The sequence below is a fragment of the Camelus bactrianus genome, chromosome 8 (assembly GCF_048773025.1).
Source record: "Camelus bactrianus isolate YW-2024 breed Bactrian camel chromosome 8, ASM4877302v1, whole genome shotgun sequence".
Lineage (NCBI taxonomy): Eukaryota > Metazoa > Chordata > Mammalia > Artiodactyla > Camelidae > Camelus > Camelus bactrianus.
Window position 1 is genome coordinate 17,721,904 of NC_133546.1, and position 21,718 is coordinate 17,743,621.

The 21,718-nt window shown below is 38.4% G+C and overlaps 1 protein-coding gene across 2 annotated transcripts in view; it reads left to right on the forward strand.

The window, feature by feature from the left end:
• SHPRH (SNF2 histone linker PHD RING helicase) overlaps window positions 1–21,200 on the forward strand; it is a 90,609-nt gene extending 69,409 nt beyond the window's left edge. Inside the window, exons 30-31 of one of the 2 annotated variants that reach the window (XR_006728406.2) lie at window positions 1,767–1,888; window positions 16,961–21,200. Coding sequence is in view for 1 of the 2 variants with exons in the window: in XM_045524402.2 (XP_045380358.2) it covers window positions 1,767–1,797 (31 nt within the window). In the remaining variant the exon portion in view is untranslated. Of the gene's footprint in view, window positions 1–1,766; window positions 11,789–16,960 lie in introns of those variants that run through there. The other variant, XM_045524402.2, reaches the window with a different exon arrangement.
• Window positions 21,201–21,718: the final 518 nt, after the last annotated feature.

Consider the following 21,718-nt stretch of genomic DNA (forward strand, 5'->3'; position numbering starts at 1 on the left):
CACAAAAACTTTACAAATAATTACCAAACTTAACTTGAATTTACCAATGCAAGACTAATCATCAACACAGGCTACCCTGTTAAGTGGACGAAAGAATGGTATCTTTTAAAACTTCGGCTCTCAATTACCAGTTCTCCCAAGACTTAGTGTGCTTGAGTTCTTTATGTTTATTAACCTACAGGATAATCTTTGAGAAATGCAAAAATCACCTATGCTAAAAGACCTCAGGTTAGTTGAAACAAATAAAAGGTATCTTTCAGTTTTTCTGGAATTTAAAAAAAATCTCACAATAATATGCCATTTCATAATTTCTAACTGGCATACCAATATAAAGAATTGTCATTAAAACAGAACAGTACAAACAATGCGTTTTAAACCTGTCTACTCTGATAAAGGAAATCTAATCTTCAGTAACGTTTCTTCAAAGTGGGATCAATCAACCATGTATTTTATAAAATTTACAAGAATTTCCATGCACCTCTTTTACACTGTGAACCTCACATGAATGCTATTACATATAAGGGTTGAATATGAACCATTCGCAAGCTTTCCTTTAGAGGAAGGCCATGTGAGTAATTGATAACCTCAAAGGAAGTTCAGGTCTCACAGTAGATATGTGGTGTTGCCTTTGAGTTATAAAACAGACAGTATCACATACAGAAGATAGCAGGAGTACTTGGCTGGGGCCAATGTTGGCATCTCCAGCTTTCCCTTACCTTCAGTCAACCCTTCAGAGATGTGAATACCTTGTCTTTTAAGGTCCCATACTGTCCCTTTGACCCTATTCCATTATTTAATGTCAGTTACTCAAGACTGATTTTATTCATTAAAACTGACTTTGTTATACTGAAACCAAAGCTTATGCTTTTTCATTGCAAAATAGAAATAAAATTTAACCTCCATTATCTGTGTAATGATCCTTTGTACAGGTGACTGTTGTTATTAAATTACTCAGTAACTTTTTTTTTCTGCCTTTCAAATATTCCATCCCTTCGGAGCTTCCTCTCCAAACCCCTTTTGGTATCTTTGTCTTCTAGTAAACCTGCTGTTATGTTCTACCCCCTTGATAGGGCCTATTCAAAGAACAATTTTGAGCAAGGACATGTTTTCAATACGCGGGACATTTTCAGATCTGTGACTTGTATTCTTCACAGTTCTGATTACTGACCAACCCCTCCAGTGCCTTATGGAGCAAACTGTTATGCCCAGATTTCCTTAGAAACCACTTCCTCCTCACTTTACTAATAATTTATTTGGGGTATAGTTACTGGGATTACCTGTGCTTATTTTCTTTCAGAACCATTCAATGTATATTTGCCACGTCCCTAATTCTGTGCTCAGAACTATAAAGGCACCTTACGCCCCTTTGTTTCCCAGCTTCCCACTCATTGAGTGCTCCATCCAGTTATTTTTTCCAGACTCTTTGTAAAAATTTCCATTGACTAAGATGAAAGCATTGCTGCTTGTTGGCTATACTGAATATATTTTCCTTTGGCTGTCACAGAATGTTGTCTTCTTGGACAAGTGCAAACCTGTGTCCTAAAAGAGAATGTACTATAGTTCCTGATCTTGCTTTATTGTATGAGAATGTTTATAAATGATTAGCTATTAAACCGTTTAAAGCATCATGGTGGAATATTGCTTAATTAAAACTTCCTCAGTGCTTTTTGCTTTTTAAATCCCTGGTGATAATCAGACTGCCCCTAATATTCGGCAGGTGACCATTTCTACCCTGCACTCACATTCAGTTTCCCATGTATGTCTAGGTACTGGAAAAGTTTACCCACCATCACATAAAGGGGTACTTACCAGACCCCCACCCAAGCGTTCCTAACCTGGAGTCAGTGGGCTCCTGAGAGGAAGAGGTTCCTCAGATGAGCGTCAGCGGGTAAGCCCCCCAAACTGTGGACAGTCTGCAGCCCCTGGAGAGAGTTCTGTAGCAGCACAAACTGGCAAAAACATGACCCATATAAACAGCAGCTCTTTATAGAGTCCTCTGTAATTTTGATGCACATGAAGGTCCTGAGACCAAAAAGTTTGAGAACAACTACAAGTAGCCTATTTTTAAATTATCTTCAGTGTCCTCATCAAGAACAAAGCAGAAAATGAATGGACAAAAGTTTTCCAGCCGAGCTGGTAGTGGTCATGGGCAAAGGCTTATGGTAGAAAAGTCCACCCACACAGTGGCAGCAGTGTAAGCTGCTGTAAGTTTGGTAGACTGTAGAGCAAAGAGTTCCATTATAATTTTGCATCTTACACTTTGTTTAAAAAAAAAAAAAAGGTTGAGGTGGCATATAGCAGCTGACTTTAAACCAAAAGCTGTCTCCTTAAGAATGGAAAGTAAACTGATACTCTGACTGGTCTGTGACCACAGAGATAATTGTCACCTGTGATGGTCAGTTTTCTGAGTCATTTTGGCTAGGCTGTAGTCCCAGTTATTCAATCAAGCACTATGTGTTGCTGTGAAAGTGTTTTGTAGATATGATTAAAGTATATAATCAGCCAACTTTAAGGGAGATTATTCTAGGTGACCTGAGTGGGTTTGATTCAATCAGTTAAAAAGCCTTTGAAGTGGAAGCAAAACTTCCCAGAAGAATGTCCATCTGTGGGCAGCAGCTTCCACTCCTACCTGTGTTCCAGCCTGTCCTTCCTAATGGCCTGCCTGCCGTACGGATCTGGGACTTCCCTAACCAGCCTCCACGATCATGTAAGCCAATGAATGCCTTGCAGTAAATCCTAAGTATCTCCTACTAGTTTTGTTTCTCTGGTCAAACCCTGACTCATAAACCACCCTTGGAAGAGCAAATGGGTGATTTAATTTATGCTACCACTTTTAAATAGCACTGTAATGTTTCTAAGAAAACATACCCAAAATTGTTTAGCCATGACCTAAACAAGTTAAAAATAAAGGTTGCGCCAAAAAAAAAAAAAAAAAAGATAATTTATGAGTATCACTGGCCTGTTAGTGGTGTCCAGTGTGGCATGTACACATTCCAGGAATAGGCAAGGATATCCATTAAGATGTGGAAAGAAGACACTGGAATGTAAACTAAGTGGGGGATTATTTATAAAAGAGAAAGTAAGCTTCCTCTTAATCTAATATGCAGATCAACACTCACACCCTTATATTCCCATCCATTGTGTGACAGTCACACGTCACCTAGGTAAGTGAATATGGGAGCTACTCATACTATCATGCAAGGAAGGTGTGGTGAAGAATTTCACCCTGTATCAAGATGTCAGTGGGGAGAAGCTAGTTTACTGAATGCAGACAAGGAGGGGCCTATAGCAGCCAGTACAATTTTTGATAATCCACGAGGAAGGAATTTTTGAACACAAAGTTCTCAAAGGAGAGAGTGAAATCATTTCAACAGATTTTAAGAAAAGGCTAGGAGTCTTTTTTAAGTACACATGAACTTTAAGATTCTTAAATCCTGTAATTAAGTCACTGTAGTATTTCCCATTTTAGATTTGTTTTTCTTTCTCCCAAAACGTATAGTGTTAAATTCCAAAATCTCTTGAGCCAAGTGAATAAAAAAACACAAAAAAAGGCTGCTATTTCCTTCTCTAAAATGTTAGTAAACATAGAAAATGCAACTATTTCTTTGTTAAAAAATTATCAAGGAATTCAATGAATTCAGTAGGAAAGTCATTGCCTTTGTTCTTATCAGCATCATTTACAATAGACAGAAGTGGAAGCAGCACAGATGTCTAAATGGATAGACAAAATGTAGTATATACTTACAATGGAATATTCTTTGGACATAATAAGAAGTAAAGCATTGATACATGCTACAAAATGATGGATTCTGAAAACACACTAAGTGAAAGAAACCAGTAGTAAAATACTATGTGCTTCTATTTATATGAAATGTCTAGAATCGTCAAATCTATGGAGTCAAAAAGTACATTAGCGGTTGCCCAGGTCTAGAGGGGCCCCGGGGTATGTGGAGTGACAGCCAATGGTGTGAGATTTCTTTATGGGATGATGAAAATGTTTTAAACTTAGATTGCAGTGATAGTTGCACAGTTCTGTGAGTATACTGAGAAACTGAATTGTACACTTTAAATGGCTGGGTTTTGTAAGGTACGTGAATTATTTCTCGATAGAAATATTATAAAACATTTTTTAACACAGCCCAAAGGTTTGGTTTCGGGCTTTTTCTTTTAAGTCGTTTGACATGCAAAAGCCTTGGCAAAGTCTATTGTAGATTAAAATGAAACAGATGGTCTTCAAAATATCAGGCACACATTGTCTAGAATATTGTACTGTGAATCTCACTGATGTCTGGCAGCCACAGTTAAAATGTGTGTGTGTAGCATGTGGAATTGCCAGCTGTAATTGACACTCAGCCAAACAGATAGGCACGGGACTGGAATGACCAAACAATGCGAAGATAAAGCTCTTTGACGTGAAACAAAGGTGACTCTAACCTTTCAAAGACTCCTTAACCCTCATGATAATTCTTATGTAAAGCCATACTCCAGCACGCTTGCTGGTTTCTAATAAAGAATCAAACATTCTTCCAACTCAGCTAATGATGTAAATCATGTAACCTCAAAGTGGTGTGTTCTTCCCATCCTAGAAACACAATATAGTGCCAATCTTCCTTTGACACTCAAATATTGAGTTGAACAATTGAACTGTAAGGCTCAGTGAAAGGAAGGCTGTTGTAATGTGAGCTGTGGAATGAGCTGTGATCAACAGTGAAGTCAGGGATTCTCAACCTCAGCATTATTGACATTTTGGGGCGAGATGCCTTTTGTGGGGACTGTCCTATGCATCCTAAGATGTTTAGCTGTATCCCTGGCCTCACCCCACTAGTTTTTGGTGTTATAGTGAAATACTGCCCTTGGACACTTATAAATGGAAACATTTCAAAGGAACAGAAGTGTAACTTTATCAATTTTGCCATGTAGTAAAAGATTCGCTATCTGCTGACAGAGGGTTTGAAAATAACACCTGATGTCTTTACCGTTATGAACACCAACTCAGCATGTAGAACTCACTTTCATTGTCCTTCTAGCCTGTCCATTAAATCTCCTAAGAAAGAAGGATGTAATCATTTAAGTTATCATACATTGTACTTCAAGGATTTTAAGTGTGAATTTATTGCATTCTGAAACTACGATATGGATGTCATCTGCCCACACTTTTGAATATGTCATAACATTAATATAATATCACTCACTCTGTGATATTAGTTTTCCCCCTAAAAAGGACCATAGATAGACCTGATGCCTCTGCCTTTAAGAAGTTGGGGTTAAATGGTTCCTAATTTTCTTTCTTCTTTCCTTCCTTCCTTCCTTCCTTCCACCCACCCTCCCTCTCTCCCTCTTTCCCTCCCTCTCTCCCTCCCTTCATCCCTCCTTAAATAAGCATCACTGAGACACTAAAGGTAACATCCCCATCCACCCTTTGTAATCATTCTACAGGGAAGCATGGATATGCTAGCCTCTCCTATGAGCAAAATAGGAGGCTTTACCAAGAACCCTCCCCAGAGTTCAAGTCTATGGTATTGGCTACAGACGTTCACTAAAGGAATATAAGCTCATTGAAGGAAAGTCTTCTCCTAAAACTTTCCATAAAAGGAAAAAAAATCGTTGATTGGAAGTTTTGTTAACTAATGGTGTAAGAATAAACATACTGGCTGTTTTCTGTATCTTAGTAAATGACACTCCATCTTCCCCTTGCTCAAGCCGAAAACCTTGGGGTCATCCTAATGCCTTTTTCTTCTCTCACCCCTCACATCTGGTCCATCAGTCTACCCTCAAAATACATCTGGACTACAACCACTTTATATCACCTCTCCAACTGCCACCTAGCCTCTGCCATAATCACTCCCACTGGGTTATTTGACAGCCTCCTCACATCTTTTCCTACACAGCCATCAGTATGATTCTTTTAAGACAGGGCACACAGTGTCCTACCTCTGTGCAAATTCTCTCATGAGTATTCAGCTCACTCAGGGAGAAACCTAGTCCTCATAAGGGCTGGAAGGCCCAAGCCGATGTGGGCCCCTGTGACCTCTCTGTCCTCATCACCCATACTCCCCATCTATCCCTCCCTTCCATCCTCAGGATGCTTTTTGTACCTGGAACTTGCCAAGCAGGCTTTCTTGGAGCCTTTGAAATGACTCTTCCCTCTGTGTGCAATGCTTTTGCCCCAGGTACTCGCATAGCCCACTGCCTCATGTCCTTTGTGCCTCTGCTCCAGTTTCAACGTTATCAGTGAGGCCCACTGGAGAATCCGACACAAAATTGCACCCTTCCCTTCTACCACTGTCATTCTAGCGCCTTTATTGCCTTCTTTTCTCCAAACTCTCATCCCCATCTGATATATATTCATTTTGTACATTTTCTCTGTCTTCCTCAATGGAAAATCAACTCCCTAAGAGCTGAAATTTTATTTTGTTTACTGCTATAGCCCAGCACCTGATAAAGATCTCAATAGAAACTTGTTGAAATTGTGAATGAATAAAATCTCATCTTACCCAGTTGTAGGTGGAGTAGGACTAGTGCTGTTCTAAAGATTCTCTGTAGAAACTGTATTTTACCTGAAACTTTTATAATACTGTAATGTACATCAACTATACCTCAATAAAAGAAAAGCTGGTTTTTTTTAACAAAATAATATTAAAAGCTTGTAATTTACCTCATTTTTCCATAAAGTAGAATGTGGGATACATTTTTGGTATCTATGGATTCCAGTTTTTTGGGCTAATTGCTACTAATCAAGGCTTTGCCTCATAATCACAGCTTCAGCTTCAGCTCTGATGTTTATAAGTGACCCCCTAATTTTTATTTCTACTCCTTACATCTCTTTCCACCCATAAACCTTTATTTCTAAACTGGCCTTATAATACATCCAGCAGCACCTACGTTTGGAGTAAGGCCATCTGACCCCTTGACTTGATCTGACTTTGTCATTAGCAAGCTGGGTCTCCTTGAAGGGAATGTTTATTCTCTCAGCTTCCTTATGTGTGAAACAGAGAGTTGGGGTAGCTCAGTAGCTCTCAGCGACATATTGATGGATTTTGACCACTTGAGAGAGAGTTGGGATGAGATGAGACTTATGCTTAACCAAAGTCTTTATTTTCTCTATTCCGGCTGGACAGTCTAAAGCTGCCTGTGGGTGAAAATATTAGTCATACGTGGAGAAAAGTCACTGGAGTCGATCGTCCCTGGCTATTCTAGCTCTCAAATTCCGTGTCTCCATTACAAGCAAGAGCTTCATCTTCATCACCCTGCTTGCTTTCCAAGTTCTCCTCCTCTCTCACCATTCAGCAAGGCTGCAGGCACTCTAAATACTTTTTCTTTATTCCTCTCTCCGTATATCCATTCTGTTAATTTTATGTGCAAAAGGTACCTCTCAAATACTCATCGTTATTCAAATTCACATCTTTATTCCTTCTCATCTCAACTTCCTCCATTCTTCCCATGACCATATTGGTGCTGAATTATAGCTCCAAACATGATCAGTGGATCCTCTTTTCCTGTTAAAGTTCCTCCACTTAGGGTTCAAAGCCCTTGGTGATAGAGTCCCAGGCTACCCTTCCACCCAGCTATACCCCGTCTTCCTCTCCAGCTCTGTCCGTATCAGTGGGCTCAGCGGTCTTCTCGCTTCTCATTGGTCTGTGGGGAGCCTGAACAGATTAGCAGGAGGAAGGAGAGTGAAGTCAGGACGTCTCTTCTTTCAGCTCCCTCCTTGCGGGATTCACAAGGACTGGCTTCTTTCCCTCACCAAAAATTACGTCTCCTATCCAATGGTTTTTTCCAGTTTCCTGAACTGTCCTTCTTCTCTCTTTTTCAGGCCTAAGTGTAGTAAACTTGCCCCAGCCCTGACTAGCCTCAGACAGCCCATCCTTTGTGATTTCTCTCCACTGTGCCTGATCATTTTTCAGTAGCTCCTTTGTTAAACCTTCTCCAGATTACCCAGCCTGAGTGTGTCTGCAGGTACCCTGGGATACGTCCACTTAGCCATTCTCTTCTGATGTCTAGTATTTTAACTACATTGATTATTCTAGGTGCTTAACGGACTGCTCTTCTGGAGTGAGCTCTAAGTGACATTCTTTGCCTTTGCACTTTTACCCTTCTTTTAATTCCCTAAGATGAAATAAAAATATCCTTACCCTCAGGACCAAGTGAAGTTTGTCCTAGGTATACAAGGCTGGTTCAACACTCAAGAATCAATGAATGTAATCCAACACATCGACAGGCTAAAGAAAAGTCACATGATCATATCAAGAGATGCTGAAAAAGCATTTGATAAATTCTAACACCCATTTATGATTTAAAAAAAAAAAAACTCTGCAAACTAGGAATAGAGGGAAACTTCATCAACTTGATAAAGAATATCTACAAAGAACCTGCAGTTAACATCATACTTAATGGTGAGAAACTCAAAGCTTTACCACTAAAATCGGGAACAAGGCAAGAGTATGCCCTGTCACCACTGCTTATCAACATAATCATACTGGAAGTTCTAACTAATGCAGTATGACAAGAAAAGGAAATAAAATGTATACAGATTTAGGTAAAATCTAACAAAACATATACAAAATCTATATGTGGAAAATGATAAAACTCTGACAGATGAAGTCAAAGAGCTACTCAGTAGATAAAGAGATATTTCATGTTCATGGAGAGGAAGACAAAATATTGTCAAGATGCCAGTTCTTTCCAACTGGATCACATAGATTCAGTGCAATCCCAATCGAAGTTCCAGAAAGTCATTTTATGGATAGTGACAAACTGATTCCCTTACCTGGCATTTCCTCAGAAAGGCAGATATGATTGTCCCTTTCATTCTCTCCCAGTGATAAAATTTAGAGATTTTACAGAGACTTTCTGTAGTATATCTTTCCCAGATTCCCATTAAGGAAGTTTTTCTGAAGACACTCCCCTACCAGACAATCTCATTTCAAGTCCTTCAGTTAAATTTGCTTCAACTACAGAGCAACTTAATTTTATGATCCTTAGATTTCTGACTTTAAAGAGAAATCAAGAAGCCAACAAAAGAGAAAGTGCAAATGCCAGTCATGTTTTTTTTCTTTTTAAGTGACGTTTGCATCACACCTAACAGGGGCTCACTATCCTGATTTATCTTATACTTTGGGTAGGAATATCCTATATCACTGATTCTCAAACTATAGCATTATTGCCTGTATCAGAATCCCCTGAAGGGCTTGTTAAAACACAGAATGCTCAGCCCTGCCCCTAGAGTTTCTGATGCAGTAGGTTTGGGTGGGTCCTGAAAATTTCTAGTAAGTTCCCAAATGATGCTGATCCTGCTGGTAAAGAGACCACACTTTGAGAACTGCGGCTCTGTGTGTGCAGTGCCTGCAGAAACTCCCCAACGGTGCGTCTCCTTTTTCATTATGAAGACCTGAGGTTGGTCAGAGATATAATGTGTCAACTTTCCAGTGCTCTATGATGTTATATGATATTGAAATGATAAGCTGCACTTGTCTGCCATCCACTTAAAAGTCCACTTAAAGGGATCAGTGCATTGACCTTCCATCTGAATGAAATAACTACCACTTCAAATTGTCTGAGGAACCAACTTTAAACGAGGTTTAAAAAGTAGAGTAAGACAACTGTCCTATGCCTTGGGGCAAATACACTGGCCAGTTAAGTACAGGCTTCCCTGGAGAAACACTGAGTGAATGCTAGTCTGCTTATGTCAGAAAGCCCTACTACAAATTCCTTCACAGTCCAGTAAGAAGAAAAAGGATGACATGGAATCTGTAAACACGGTTGAAAATTAGCTGTGCTGTAATAATTTTGTGTAAAGATTTCTCTTAAGATTAGCAGCTAAATCACGAACACTACCACTAGATTATGTTTTGACCTGCAACATTGTCTTTGCAGAAATAAATGAAATCATCACGTGTTCCAAAGATTTGAGTCAGGTGGAAATTCCAAGAAGTTTTTTATTGCTGTTGTTTTAGGATTGTTGTTTTTACAAAGAACTCCCGGCCTTATAAATATGGATTTATTTGAAATACAGACATATGGGGGATTTTCCTCCTTGTAGAGGTATTCTGGACTGAAAGGACAATATGCACCAATCTCTCCTCAGGTGGTGGAGGCTCCCACCTTAACAGGTGGGACCATGGCCATCTGTAAAAGTCCACCAACTGGTTATACACACTATGCGTTTTAAACTTCTTTCAGGTCAATTAATGGCTTGGAAAACAGATAACAGATAGATTTGTTATCTATATATAAATCTATTAAAATAAACATTTGTCTTATTGGTTGAAAGTTAGAATAACTTATGAAAAATAAAGAAAGTGAGGGGAACAGACTTACCCACTTTTTGAATATCTGTGTGACAAGCACCTCTCAGGAGTTATAATTACGTGCAAGCCCTCTTTTCTATAAGCAGCATGGAAAATTCAATAATGTGGATAGGAATTCACAGTCCTTTGAAAGAGCCTAATCATTTAGTGATCTCTGTAGCTCCGCAGAATATCAGGCTCTGCTAAGAATGACACTATATATTAACAACTGCTTTCAAAGCACTGCCTGGAGGGAAATTGTTTTTTTTATCTTGATCATAACATTTAACATAAAATAATCAGGCAACCAATTGAAAAACACAAGGTTATTACAAATTAACTACTGAGAAGATACTTGAATTACTGTTACAGGCAACTTATTAGTTATCTAATGCTGAATAACAAATTCAAGATTTAATAACTCTTAAAAATGGCGATAATCTATTCATATCTGTCGTTATTTCTATGAATCAGGAGTTTGGTAACCATTCTCATTAAGTTGTATTCTGTCAACTGTAGGTGCACTTTAAGGCATGACTGATATATACTCTGTTTTTAATTTTGGCATGTAATCATTTACTATCTGCTTTATCCCACTAAAATGTAAGCTGTATTCAGGAATTTTCTGTGGAGTATTATTTGTACCTTATTCCCAGTAGTTAGAACAATATTTGGCAGGTCATCTTCAATAAATATTTGTTCAACAAGTGATGTTATGTTTGAAAATTCTCCCCCATTAAAAACATTTTAGAACTTGATCAAACTTTTTATTAAGAAAGAGAGTGATATCTCATGAAATAGATATGAGAGGCATTATTTAAGAATAAAAACAAACTATTATGATTCAAGATTTCTAACTTTCTCCTAAAAATATCTCTGATAATTCACTGTGGATGTTTATGTTTGTCCCCAAAATGATATTTCAAGAAGTCAATTGTAAGAGTGATTATTTCATTAGCAGATTTTTTTTAATTGTTGTAATCATCCTGACTGCCTAGACTGTACCTCCTTCTTCAGCTTTGAATAGAATTTAATGAACAAGAAACTAGAGGGGTGAGGTGCAAAAAACAAGACTCTCCTAAGACATTATATCCCTTTGAGTCTTTACTTTTGTTTGTTTTGTTTTTTATTTTTGTTTTTGTTTTTAAGAGCTCAGTAATGGAGTCAGGGCAACTTTATTTCAAACCCAAGCTCCTGGACCTCTCAGCTGTGCGATGTTAAATTTTTGCCCTTTAGTCTTTCCTCATGAGTAGAAATGAAGATAATAATGTTACTTAGTGATATGGATAGAACTGTATCTCCCTCAAAATTCACATTTGAAGTTCTAGCCCCCAGACCTTAGAGTGTGACTGTATATGGAGACAGGGTCCTTAAGGAGGTAATTAATATATAATGAGGTTTTATGTGTTGGCCCTAACTTGATATGCCTGGTGTCCTTAAAAGAAGAAGAGCTTAGGACACAGGAGTGTGCACAGAAGGACGATCATGTGAAGGCAAAGGGAAGTCCAAGAAGAAATAAACCTACGGACACCTTTATCTTGAACTTCTAGGCTCCAAAGCAGTGAGAAAATAAAATTGTGTTGTTTAAGTTACCCAATCTGACCACAAACATGGTGGCTTAATACAACAGAGATGTATTCTCTCCCATTCTGGTAGCCAGAAGTTTGATAGCAGTTCCACTGGGGTGGAATGGATGTGCTGGCAGGGCTGCCCTCCTCGGGACGCTCTGGGGGAAAATCCCTTCCTTGTCTCTCGCAGCTCCTGACGCCGCTGGCCTCCCTTGGCTTATGGCTGCTTGACTCCAAGCTCCGCCTCAGTGACCATATGCCTTCACCTCTTCTGTCTGGGTCACATCTCCCTCTGCTTCTCTCTTATGATGACACCCGTGATTGCATTCAAGGCCTACCGGGTTAATCCAGATAATCTCCCCTTGTCAAGATCCTTCACTTAATCACTTTTATAAAGCCCTTTTTCCCATATAAGGTACCAGTTACAGATTCCAGGGATAAGGACCTGACATCTTTGAGAGACAATATTCAGTCTAGTAGGGGAATGTGTTCAGAAATGCAAGTTGCCTTCCTGTGACCCTCGCATTAGTACTGCTTAATGAACGCGATGTTCAGTGTACCTGCTCATGCTGAGATCAGGGGGAGCGGAAGAGTGGAAAAGAGAATGTTGAGCCTTAAAAACCATCACGGAATATTTTTATATAGTGACTTGAGTTTTGAGCTTTAGCTTCCTATTTTAAAAATTTTAGAATTTATATTTTGGAATGGAAATAAGTAAATTTGAATGTAAAAATAGGATACAGATCCAGCCAATAAATGTTGGCAGTGTTTAGGTGTTGTGCCAAATCTTGCTGTTCACGGTAACATTTTGCACACCAGAAATCCTCTTGTCTCCCCTTTCTCTGCCTGCCCTCCCACCTCGGGCGGCACAGAATGACAAGTAACTGTTAGACCAGCTGATGTTTGTGTCGGGAAAGCACTTGTGACCTCTAAATCCCTGGTGGCAAAAGGCCCAGAAAGGAAGAAGCAACTCTTAGAGTCTCACTTAACCCTTTTCTGCCACCCGTGGCCTCTTCCCTGGAATTGGAAACCACGAGGTGTATCCGTGTCCCCATTTGCCCAGCACATGAACGCACCTTTGGCTCTTCGAATGCTACCTAATGTGAACTCTCTGCCACTTTCAAAATGAGGTCAGAAGCTGCTGGTTCCTGTGCTGCCAATAATATCTGATAATAATAATGTCTCCCACTTGCTCTGGTATTTTATAGTAAGGAGCGCTCTGGTGCAGATTCTCCCTCCGAGACACTGGGAATACAGAAGTAGATGAGATAAGTTTTCACCCCGTAAGCATGAGTTGTAACACATGCAATCCCCGAAACTCAGGAAGGAAGGTGAGGGAGATATTATTATGCTTGTTCTCCCAATGAAAAAGCTGAGTGTTAAAAGCTTATTTTCCCAGAAAAGGATAAATTTGTGACTTTTCTACAGACATAAAAAATGAACATGCATGAAAGATTTTGTTTAACTCATTCAATGAGGGAACCCGGCAGATATTGTAGCCACTTCAAAAGAGAAGTCAAGAAGCACAAATTTATATAGAATAAAGGAAGGTTGGAGTTAATTACAAACAGAAGCAAAACTGTCGTCATCCCCTCCTCCTCCCCAATTAGGGGCAGAGGGAGATGGAGGAAAGTCATTAAAACTCATACGAGGCAGGACAGAATTTGTATGCCTGTTACTTACAACATACAGAGTTGTCAAATAACTAAAGGATGTACGGACAGTACACAGGGTTTCCCAAATAGGGCCTGCGTGTGAATCCTAGACTCTCTGGCACCAAATTTAGAGACCTCCTGTCTACACAATCAGTCCTGCTTTGTCTTGAAATGCTCACTGAAGCAGCCAATAAAGCAGGATGTAGCTGAACCCAACTCTCAGGGAGACTTCCCAGACCTCCCCTCCTCCCAGGACACAACTCCCCAGTGAAGCCAGCTTTGGAATTTGCTCAAACGCATACTGCTGCTCACTGTGGTTGGAATGGCAGCTTGAATTGGAATGAAAAGCAACTATTTGTTTCCTTCCAGATTCAGATGGCAAGAGCATAAGAGAGGTCAAAGTTGCCAAAATGTAAGCTCAAACAGGGGCTTAAGTTAGGGACCTGGGCTACTCATAACTATGGGGAAGAAAACAGTCAGCCCAGAATAATAAAACCATAGCAGTTAATGAAAATGTAACAGCTACTGTTCTGGATGTTCCTTACTAGAAATAATAGAAAGGCACCACAGTCTCAGATTATGTGCTTGTGTTTTAAATTGTATTCATTTGATGCTTTAGATTTACTAGACTATAAAAAGGGGAGGACCTTAACAAAAAAGATAGTGACAGTAACAACTTTGCCCTCCACTAATGACCTAGAAATTTGGCAACTTAAAAAGAAACAAATAATCATTTCAGTGTAGACTCTCTCAGAAATCTAGGACATCTTCATGCCTTGGTCCCTTTGGGCTTTTCCCTTGGAAAGAATGCTATGCCTCTTTTTTTAAGTTGTCTTTATGCTCTAAGCCATTTAAAATCTTATTCATAAGCTAAATGACTTTAAAAAACTACACCTATCTTTGCACCAGATCACAAAATGTTGCCTTTTTTATAAGGGCCTTATTGTTTTTTCTGGGTTTTTTTTGGTTGTTGTTGTAATTGTTGTTATTTGTCTTTTAAAAAATCTTCCATTTCTTTTCCAAGGATCAGTTTCAGCTTAAAGATGTTTATCTTAAGTAAAAATAGTGAAGGTTATTGAATAATAAATGTTCTTAAGGAATAAATGTGAAGACCCCCAAATTAAGGTCCAAAGCAAGGAAAGGAGGTAAAATGAAGAGAGTAATGAAACAAAGAGGTGGAGCTACAGGCGATAGCCCTGAGAGATTTGTTTTAAATTATAGTCACACAACAGTGAGCGGAGAAGAGATGAACTAATTTGTCAACAAGATGAAAGAAGAAAACCACTCATACAAAGAAATGCTTTGTAGCATCATGGAACCATTGCCAGAAACTCATGGTTCAGATTACTCCTGTGGATAAGTAGTAAGTAAAAAAGATTATCACAAAAGATTTTAATACAATCTGTTTAGCAACAATTTTCCAATAATACGTCATGAGTAATTCTTCAATACGCGGTATCCTACTGAGTGCAGGTCCTGCTTCCTGACAACTAGCCACTTAACAAGTCGCTGAAGGCAGCAGGAAGCAGCAGCCAAAGATGCTAGTCGTCAACGTTACCTTTCTAAAAATACTTTGATCACATCATTTCCCTACTTAAAAACCTTTGCTAGCTCCTTGTTGACAATGGAAATGTCCCAAACTCCTGAACAGGGCACAATTGTTCTTTATTAGCTGCCCCAGCTCGATGTGCCTAACCTACCTCAGTCATTGCTGTGAACAGTATTGCGCCTCCCCAACCAAATTCATGTGTTGGAGCCCTAATGAAGCCCCCAGTATGATGGTATTTGAAGACAGGACCTGTGGGTGGTAATTAGGGTTAGATGAGGTCATGAGATTGGGGCCCTCATGCTGGGATTATTATCCTTATGAGAAGAGGCACCAGAGAGCACCCTCCACCCTTCCTCTGCTTTTGGCATGCACCAGGGAAAGGCCACATGAGGACACAGAAGGCTGCCATCTGCAAACCAGCAGGAGAGCCCTCACCAGAAACTGAGTCAGCTGGCATCTTGATCTTGGACTTCCCAGCCTTCAGAACCATGAGAAATTAATATTTGTTGTTTAAGCCACCAGTCTGACTATGGTATTTTGTTGTGACAACCCAAGCAGACTAAGACAGCCACTTTCTCTTAACAAAACTCTAGTTAACACTGAACTTGTTATCCTGTAACACCTAGAATGCTCTCCTTCCCCTTCTCTGTCTTTTCTGTCTTTTTAATAACAAGGGCTATTGCAAAATGATAGCTCACCACTGTCATTTTCATCCAGATGGCTAAAAATATGTGTTGCTTACTGAAGGAGCTATACCATTAAACTCGAGGGATATATTATAACATATTAGCATTTATCCATGCATTTCTTTGGCAACCTAGTCTTATATGTGTCTACTTTTTTATGGCTAATCTTGGTCATGTTAAACATGTTATTCTGAAGATTTCTTCTTTGGTTAACTTTTAACCAAAACTTCTGCATCCATTTTTCTTATTTTCAAGCCCCAACCTAAGTAGTACTTCATCTAAAAAAAATTTCCCCTTTACCTGTACTTACATGGCTCTTCTTTTACGTTGTGTTCATAGTACATGCATTACGCTATTTGACCTGTTTGCATAGCTGCGTCCTTTAGGCTGGGTGGGTCTGCCGTGCATCCCTTTATATCCGTGGCGGTAGTACAGAGTCAGACACATAGCTGTTGTTCCACACCTGATATTCTTAGGGCCGAACGCCAGTCTAATGAGATTTAACACCGCACAGAGTTTGGTCTTACTCACTCATTCTTTCAGTCAACCAACTTAATTGAGCATTTACCATGTGCCAGGTACCTATTATGTGCCAGATTCTGAGAAAACAGAGACTAATAAAACGTAGTCCCTGCATATAATCCAGAAAAATGAAATCATCTCAGCTTAGTTGCACATGAGAGAGGGTTTTCTAAGACACTCATGGATATAGTTTGATGGAAAAAATAGGAAAATAGAGGCAAAATGTTCTGCACTTCTTAAGTGCTCTTACACGGACATAAAAATACTGTTTCAGAGAGAAATGCAGGACCTCATATATTCTGAACATAGAGTTTGCACCCTGAAACACAAAAGTAATTTTTCAACACCTTCTGTGTGACGAGCAGTCTCTGTGCTAGATGCTATGAATACAAAAATCAGACACAATATCTACCCTTAAGTATACTTCTAATTCGTCAATGATAAATGTCTGTTTCAGAAATAATTTTAGCAGTGTAGGAGGTTATATTAACATACAATTTAAATTTAGGTTATAAAAAGGCTAAATGTTGTTTGAAGATTAACGATAGTTAAACAAAGATCTACTTTAGACACCATTAATGTGCCTGCAAAATACATTTATTTTTACCACTCAGAACACAAATAGAATTCCTCCTAACATTCAAAAGCAGTTTCATTATTTCATGTCACTCAAACTCATGCTGCTTTTTTCTAGTTACAGTGTTCACAACCTGCAGAGCTGACGGACCATGGCCACCAAAACCTGCACAACTTTTTATATTGAGTTTGGAATCAGAACATCAATTAGAAGCAAATTCTGTAAATGTCTATTATCACGTCCTCATTCTAACTGGCATCCTGCTACTAGTCGTGATCTTCACTATGGTTGAGCTTTTATTTTTTTGTTTTTTGTTTTTGTTTCTGTATTTGTATTACAAATGTCTTTCATTATTTGAAAATGAAGGAACTCCCACATTTCCTTTTCAAACACAGACAATTTTATTTCTAAATTGATATTATTATCCCCAGTCATTAATTTGACTACATGGGTAAATGATTCTGAATGTAGTCATGATGTATACTTTATAGTACAAGTTAGACCCTATGTTCACAGCAGAGAACATGCCTGAAAAAAGCACATTAAGTTGCAGTGTTGAAAATTTATTTTGATTTTCCCATAGAAACAATGTTATAATTGAGTTTCCAAACAGAGGCCCCATACCCAAATTCTATAAATGATGCTGAATGTCATATTAAATAACAATAAATAGTATATTATTTGAACAGTGTAATTTTTCCAAAGCACATATAGATCAATGAGAAAAATGCAAAAAGTAACCATCAAGAGAAAATTGTACTTAATATGACAGGCTAATTAGGTGCGATCAAAGTGTTAGTCTTTTGCTCTTAAGATTTTCTCTTTATCACTGGTTTTGAAAAAAACGTATTTATTTTGACTTGATGTTGTTTCTTCATGTTTCTTGCACTTGTGGATTTTAGTTTTCAAATTGGAAGAAATTTGGCCATTATTTCTTAATTATTTTTGCATTCATCCCACTCACCCTCTTGTGCTTGAGTGCCCCAGCCACACCTACATTAGGCCGCTTGCAGTTGTATCACAGCGCTCGAGTTTTTTTTTTAATTTTTTAAATGTGTTTCTGTCTCTATGTTTCATTTTGGATCGTTTCTGTTGCTACCTCTTCAAATTCACTAATCTTTTCTTCTGCAATGTCTAATCTGCTGTTACTCTTATCCAGTGTATTTCTTATTTCACTGATTGTAGTTTCCATCTCTATAATTTCCATTTGGACCTTTTGATCTCTTCCATGTCTCTACTTGACATTTATAAGCATGGAATACATTTATAGTCACTTTAGATGTCTTTGTCTGCCATTTCTGACACACGTCAGTTCTGTATCAGCTTTAATTAATTGATTATCCACTTAATTATGGGTCACGTTTTCACGCTTCTTTCCATGCCTGGTAATCTTTAATTGGATAAGGGGCATTTTGAACTTTACCTTCTTGAGTATTCTAATTTTTACTTACAAACTTTTTTTATTCTTACAAATATTCTTGAGCTTTCTTCTGAGATGCAATTAAATTACTTGGCAACAGTGTTATCTTTTAGAGCCTTGCCTTTATGGTTTCTTATGCAGGTCTGAAGCAGTCCTAGGTACTACTGAGGCAAACTTTCCCAAGTACTCTGTCCAGTGTCCCATGAACTGTGAGAATTTCCTGTCTGACTGGTGGGAATGGACACTGTTCTCAGCCCTTGGGCGTATCAGGCACTGTTCTTTCTAATCCTTTTATATTTCCTCGAGGCCTAAGGTAGTTTCCTCACATGTGAACACTGATCTGTACTCAGCTTAATACTTAAGAGTTACTCTCTGACAGTCTCTGGGGTATTTTGTTGATGCAACTTTCTTCTCTTTGATACTCTGTTCTGTGAACACTGGCCACTTTGGCTCCCCCAGACCCTTAGTTCACTTCATCAACTCACAGAGTCTTCTTGGCTCCACCAAAAATCTCCATCCTTGTGCCATGACCTGAAAATGCTCTCAAGGTAGTAAACTGAAACAATCACAGGGCTCACCTTATTCATTTCTTGTCTCCGAAGGATCACTCTCCTGCATTGTCTTATGCCTTCTGTCTAGAAAACCATTGCTTTATAAATTATTTTACTTTTTGTTTGTTTCTTACAAGAGCTTAAATCCAGCTCTTGTTTTTCCATCTTGCCAGAAAACAGGTATCTCTGTCATAGAGTTTTACAGAAAAAAAAGATTGTTGTTGAGGCTTATTTATCCTTTCGAGATTTTTAAAACATTTCTCCCTTATTATTATTCTTATACATAACATGTGTTCTATTGTGACCAAAAAATTGGACGACATCAGGAAGCATCAATCCAATCTGGATACCAGAACATAACAATGGGCATCAAATAAGTTTAACTCATTTGACTAAACACAACTGTTATCTTCTGAAACATTGTTACAAATGGATAAATAGAAAAGTTTTTCAGATTTCAATTCCCTTTCTAATCAGGAAGAAACATTACTAATATGGTGGAATGACATCTACTCAGCTACATTCCTTATTTTCAAGTTAAATTCTTCATCTGGGTTCAGATCATTACACAAGAAAACGTTGAGGATCTGGAATATTACATATGAAAAATTCAACATTAAATTTATTGTGTCATACTTATTTATTTCTTTTAGTCAAATTTTAGGCCTATTTGAAAACTGCTGTGGTGTCCTTCACATAATGCCAGGTTTGAAGTCATATGCAAAACCCTACTAGTGAAGAGAACAAAGAAGAGAACAGACAAGAACCTCATCATAGATGAAGTTCTATAGTAGAAGAAATACCTAAATCCAATTTGGGGAGATTAAGAAAGTAGAATAAGAACTGGAATCTAAACAATGAGCCAGAATTAGCCAGATTTTGGCAGAGTTTGGGGAAAGAGGGAAATGGTGGGTCAGAAAGAAGAGTATTTGCAAAGCTCACGGCAGATAGTATTCAGGGTTAAGTATCGAGTTTGGAGGGCTGAGGGCAGGTAATGGTGAAAGGTAAGACTGGAGAGGCAAATGGGACCAAATCACAGAGGAACGGCCCACTTACTGAGCCTTAATTTCTAAACTTAATTTCTAAATTTCCATATATGTATAGACTCTTCATTTATTCTCCATCACAAACATGCTTAGAAAGTGTATTGTCATTTTTATAAAAGAGAAATTAAGGCTCAAAGTAAAGTGATTTTGCTAGCATTTACTTCATAAACGTATTCTATATTCTGTTCATAAGACTGTCCCCTTGATGCTAAAATGCTAGGGAGTTGAGGAAGGAATGTTGACAGCAGGTGTTCTCTTGCTTTTCATTCTGCAACTCACAAGTCATTCCTAAGCCACAGATTTCCACACGCTTCTGCATAACCCATTAGGAAATTCATCTTTGACTCTTGTAGGATTTAGACCTTAGACTGGTTCCCAAGGGGGTCGTTGGCAGAAATAAAAAGTGACTCATTCGACAGAATTAGGATCCTGAGATTCTTGCTTCTATTTTTAAAGGTATTAGACCCAGAGAATTCAAGTTATAATGACAACTTCATGGGTAAGTTAACTGAGTAAGAATGACAAGCCAGAATTTCCCTGGAGTGTAAATTGCATAGTCACAAAACTTGGCAAAGTGAAGAGCAAAGCTAGTACAATGGTTGAGTAATGTGGTGACCTGTCTGTCCTCTCCATAAGAGTCACCAGGTTACCAGCTATGACATATGCTAAGTTAAGTCCAGATAAAAGGGGCTTTTAAGTAACATAAAATTAACATGGACTCTGTCTGGGCCTTTGTATTTATTGTCATTTTTTCAAGGGTCCTTTCTTCAGCCTTATGAAACAATACCAAAGACACTGTAAATTAATATGTATCACAAGAGGATTCCTGTTTGGTTTGTTTTTTTGTTTTTTTTTTTTTTTGGATGTCAAGTAGAATTTTTATTTCAGACAAAAATTTATGCCAAGTATTTATACTTGACTATGTGCTTTTTTAAACATTAAAAAAGTTTTTTTTCTAATGGAGATATTGGGAATTGAGCCCAGGACCTTATGCTTGCTAAACAGGTACTTTACCCCCATCCCCAGGATTCCTGATTTTTGATCAACTATAACCCATGCCTTTATGACTTCTCAGTTCTTTCTAGGTGCCTTCAAATTCAGAAGGATAAAACACTACTGAAAATAATGAATGAAAAAACATCCAGAAAATAAATCCATATGTTTAGGTTTGTTGAGTTTTCTTATGTGATCTATACTCCATTTCACATTTCAAATATTATCACAGTTCTGCTGTTAGCAAACTGGTAAGCTTCCCACTGGGGTTGGGGGTGGGAAAAGAAATTAAAATTATATTCTGCCTTAAAACAAATGTGACTACGTGACACTGCATTTCAGTTAAAAATTAATGGGTGGGTGGGAAGGGTACAGCTCAAGTGGTAGAGCACATGCTTAGCAGGCACGAGGTCCTGGGTTCAATCCTCAGTACCTCCTTTAAAAATAAATAAACCTAATTATCTCCCCCTCCCCACCAAAGTAAAATAATTAAATAATACAATAATGAATAAAAAATATATTTTTAAAATAATGGGCATAATAGAACTTCCTCAAAATTGGGCTGGAAATCTATCTTAAACCACTTAAATTGGGAAAAAAATCATTTATTTTCTTTAGTAACTGGACAGTCCATCATAGGTCAGCTGTGAACAGATTCAGGAGACCATGCAATGTCATCATCTTTCTGTGTCCATCTCTTTCCTTTGTGTTGTCCTCATTCTTAGTCAGGCTCTTTCTAAGTGCTGGCAAAGATGGTGTCTTGTCGCTCTAGGCTCCATTATCCTTATGGCTGCAGATCCTAGTAAAAGGGAGCACCTCTTCTCTTGACAGAATCACCCACCCATCCTTGAACTGTGTGCAAGGG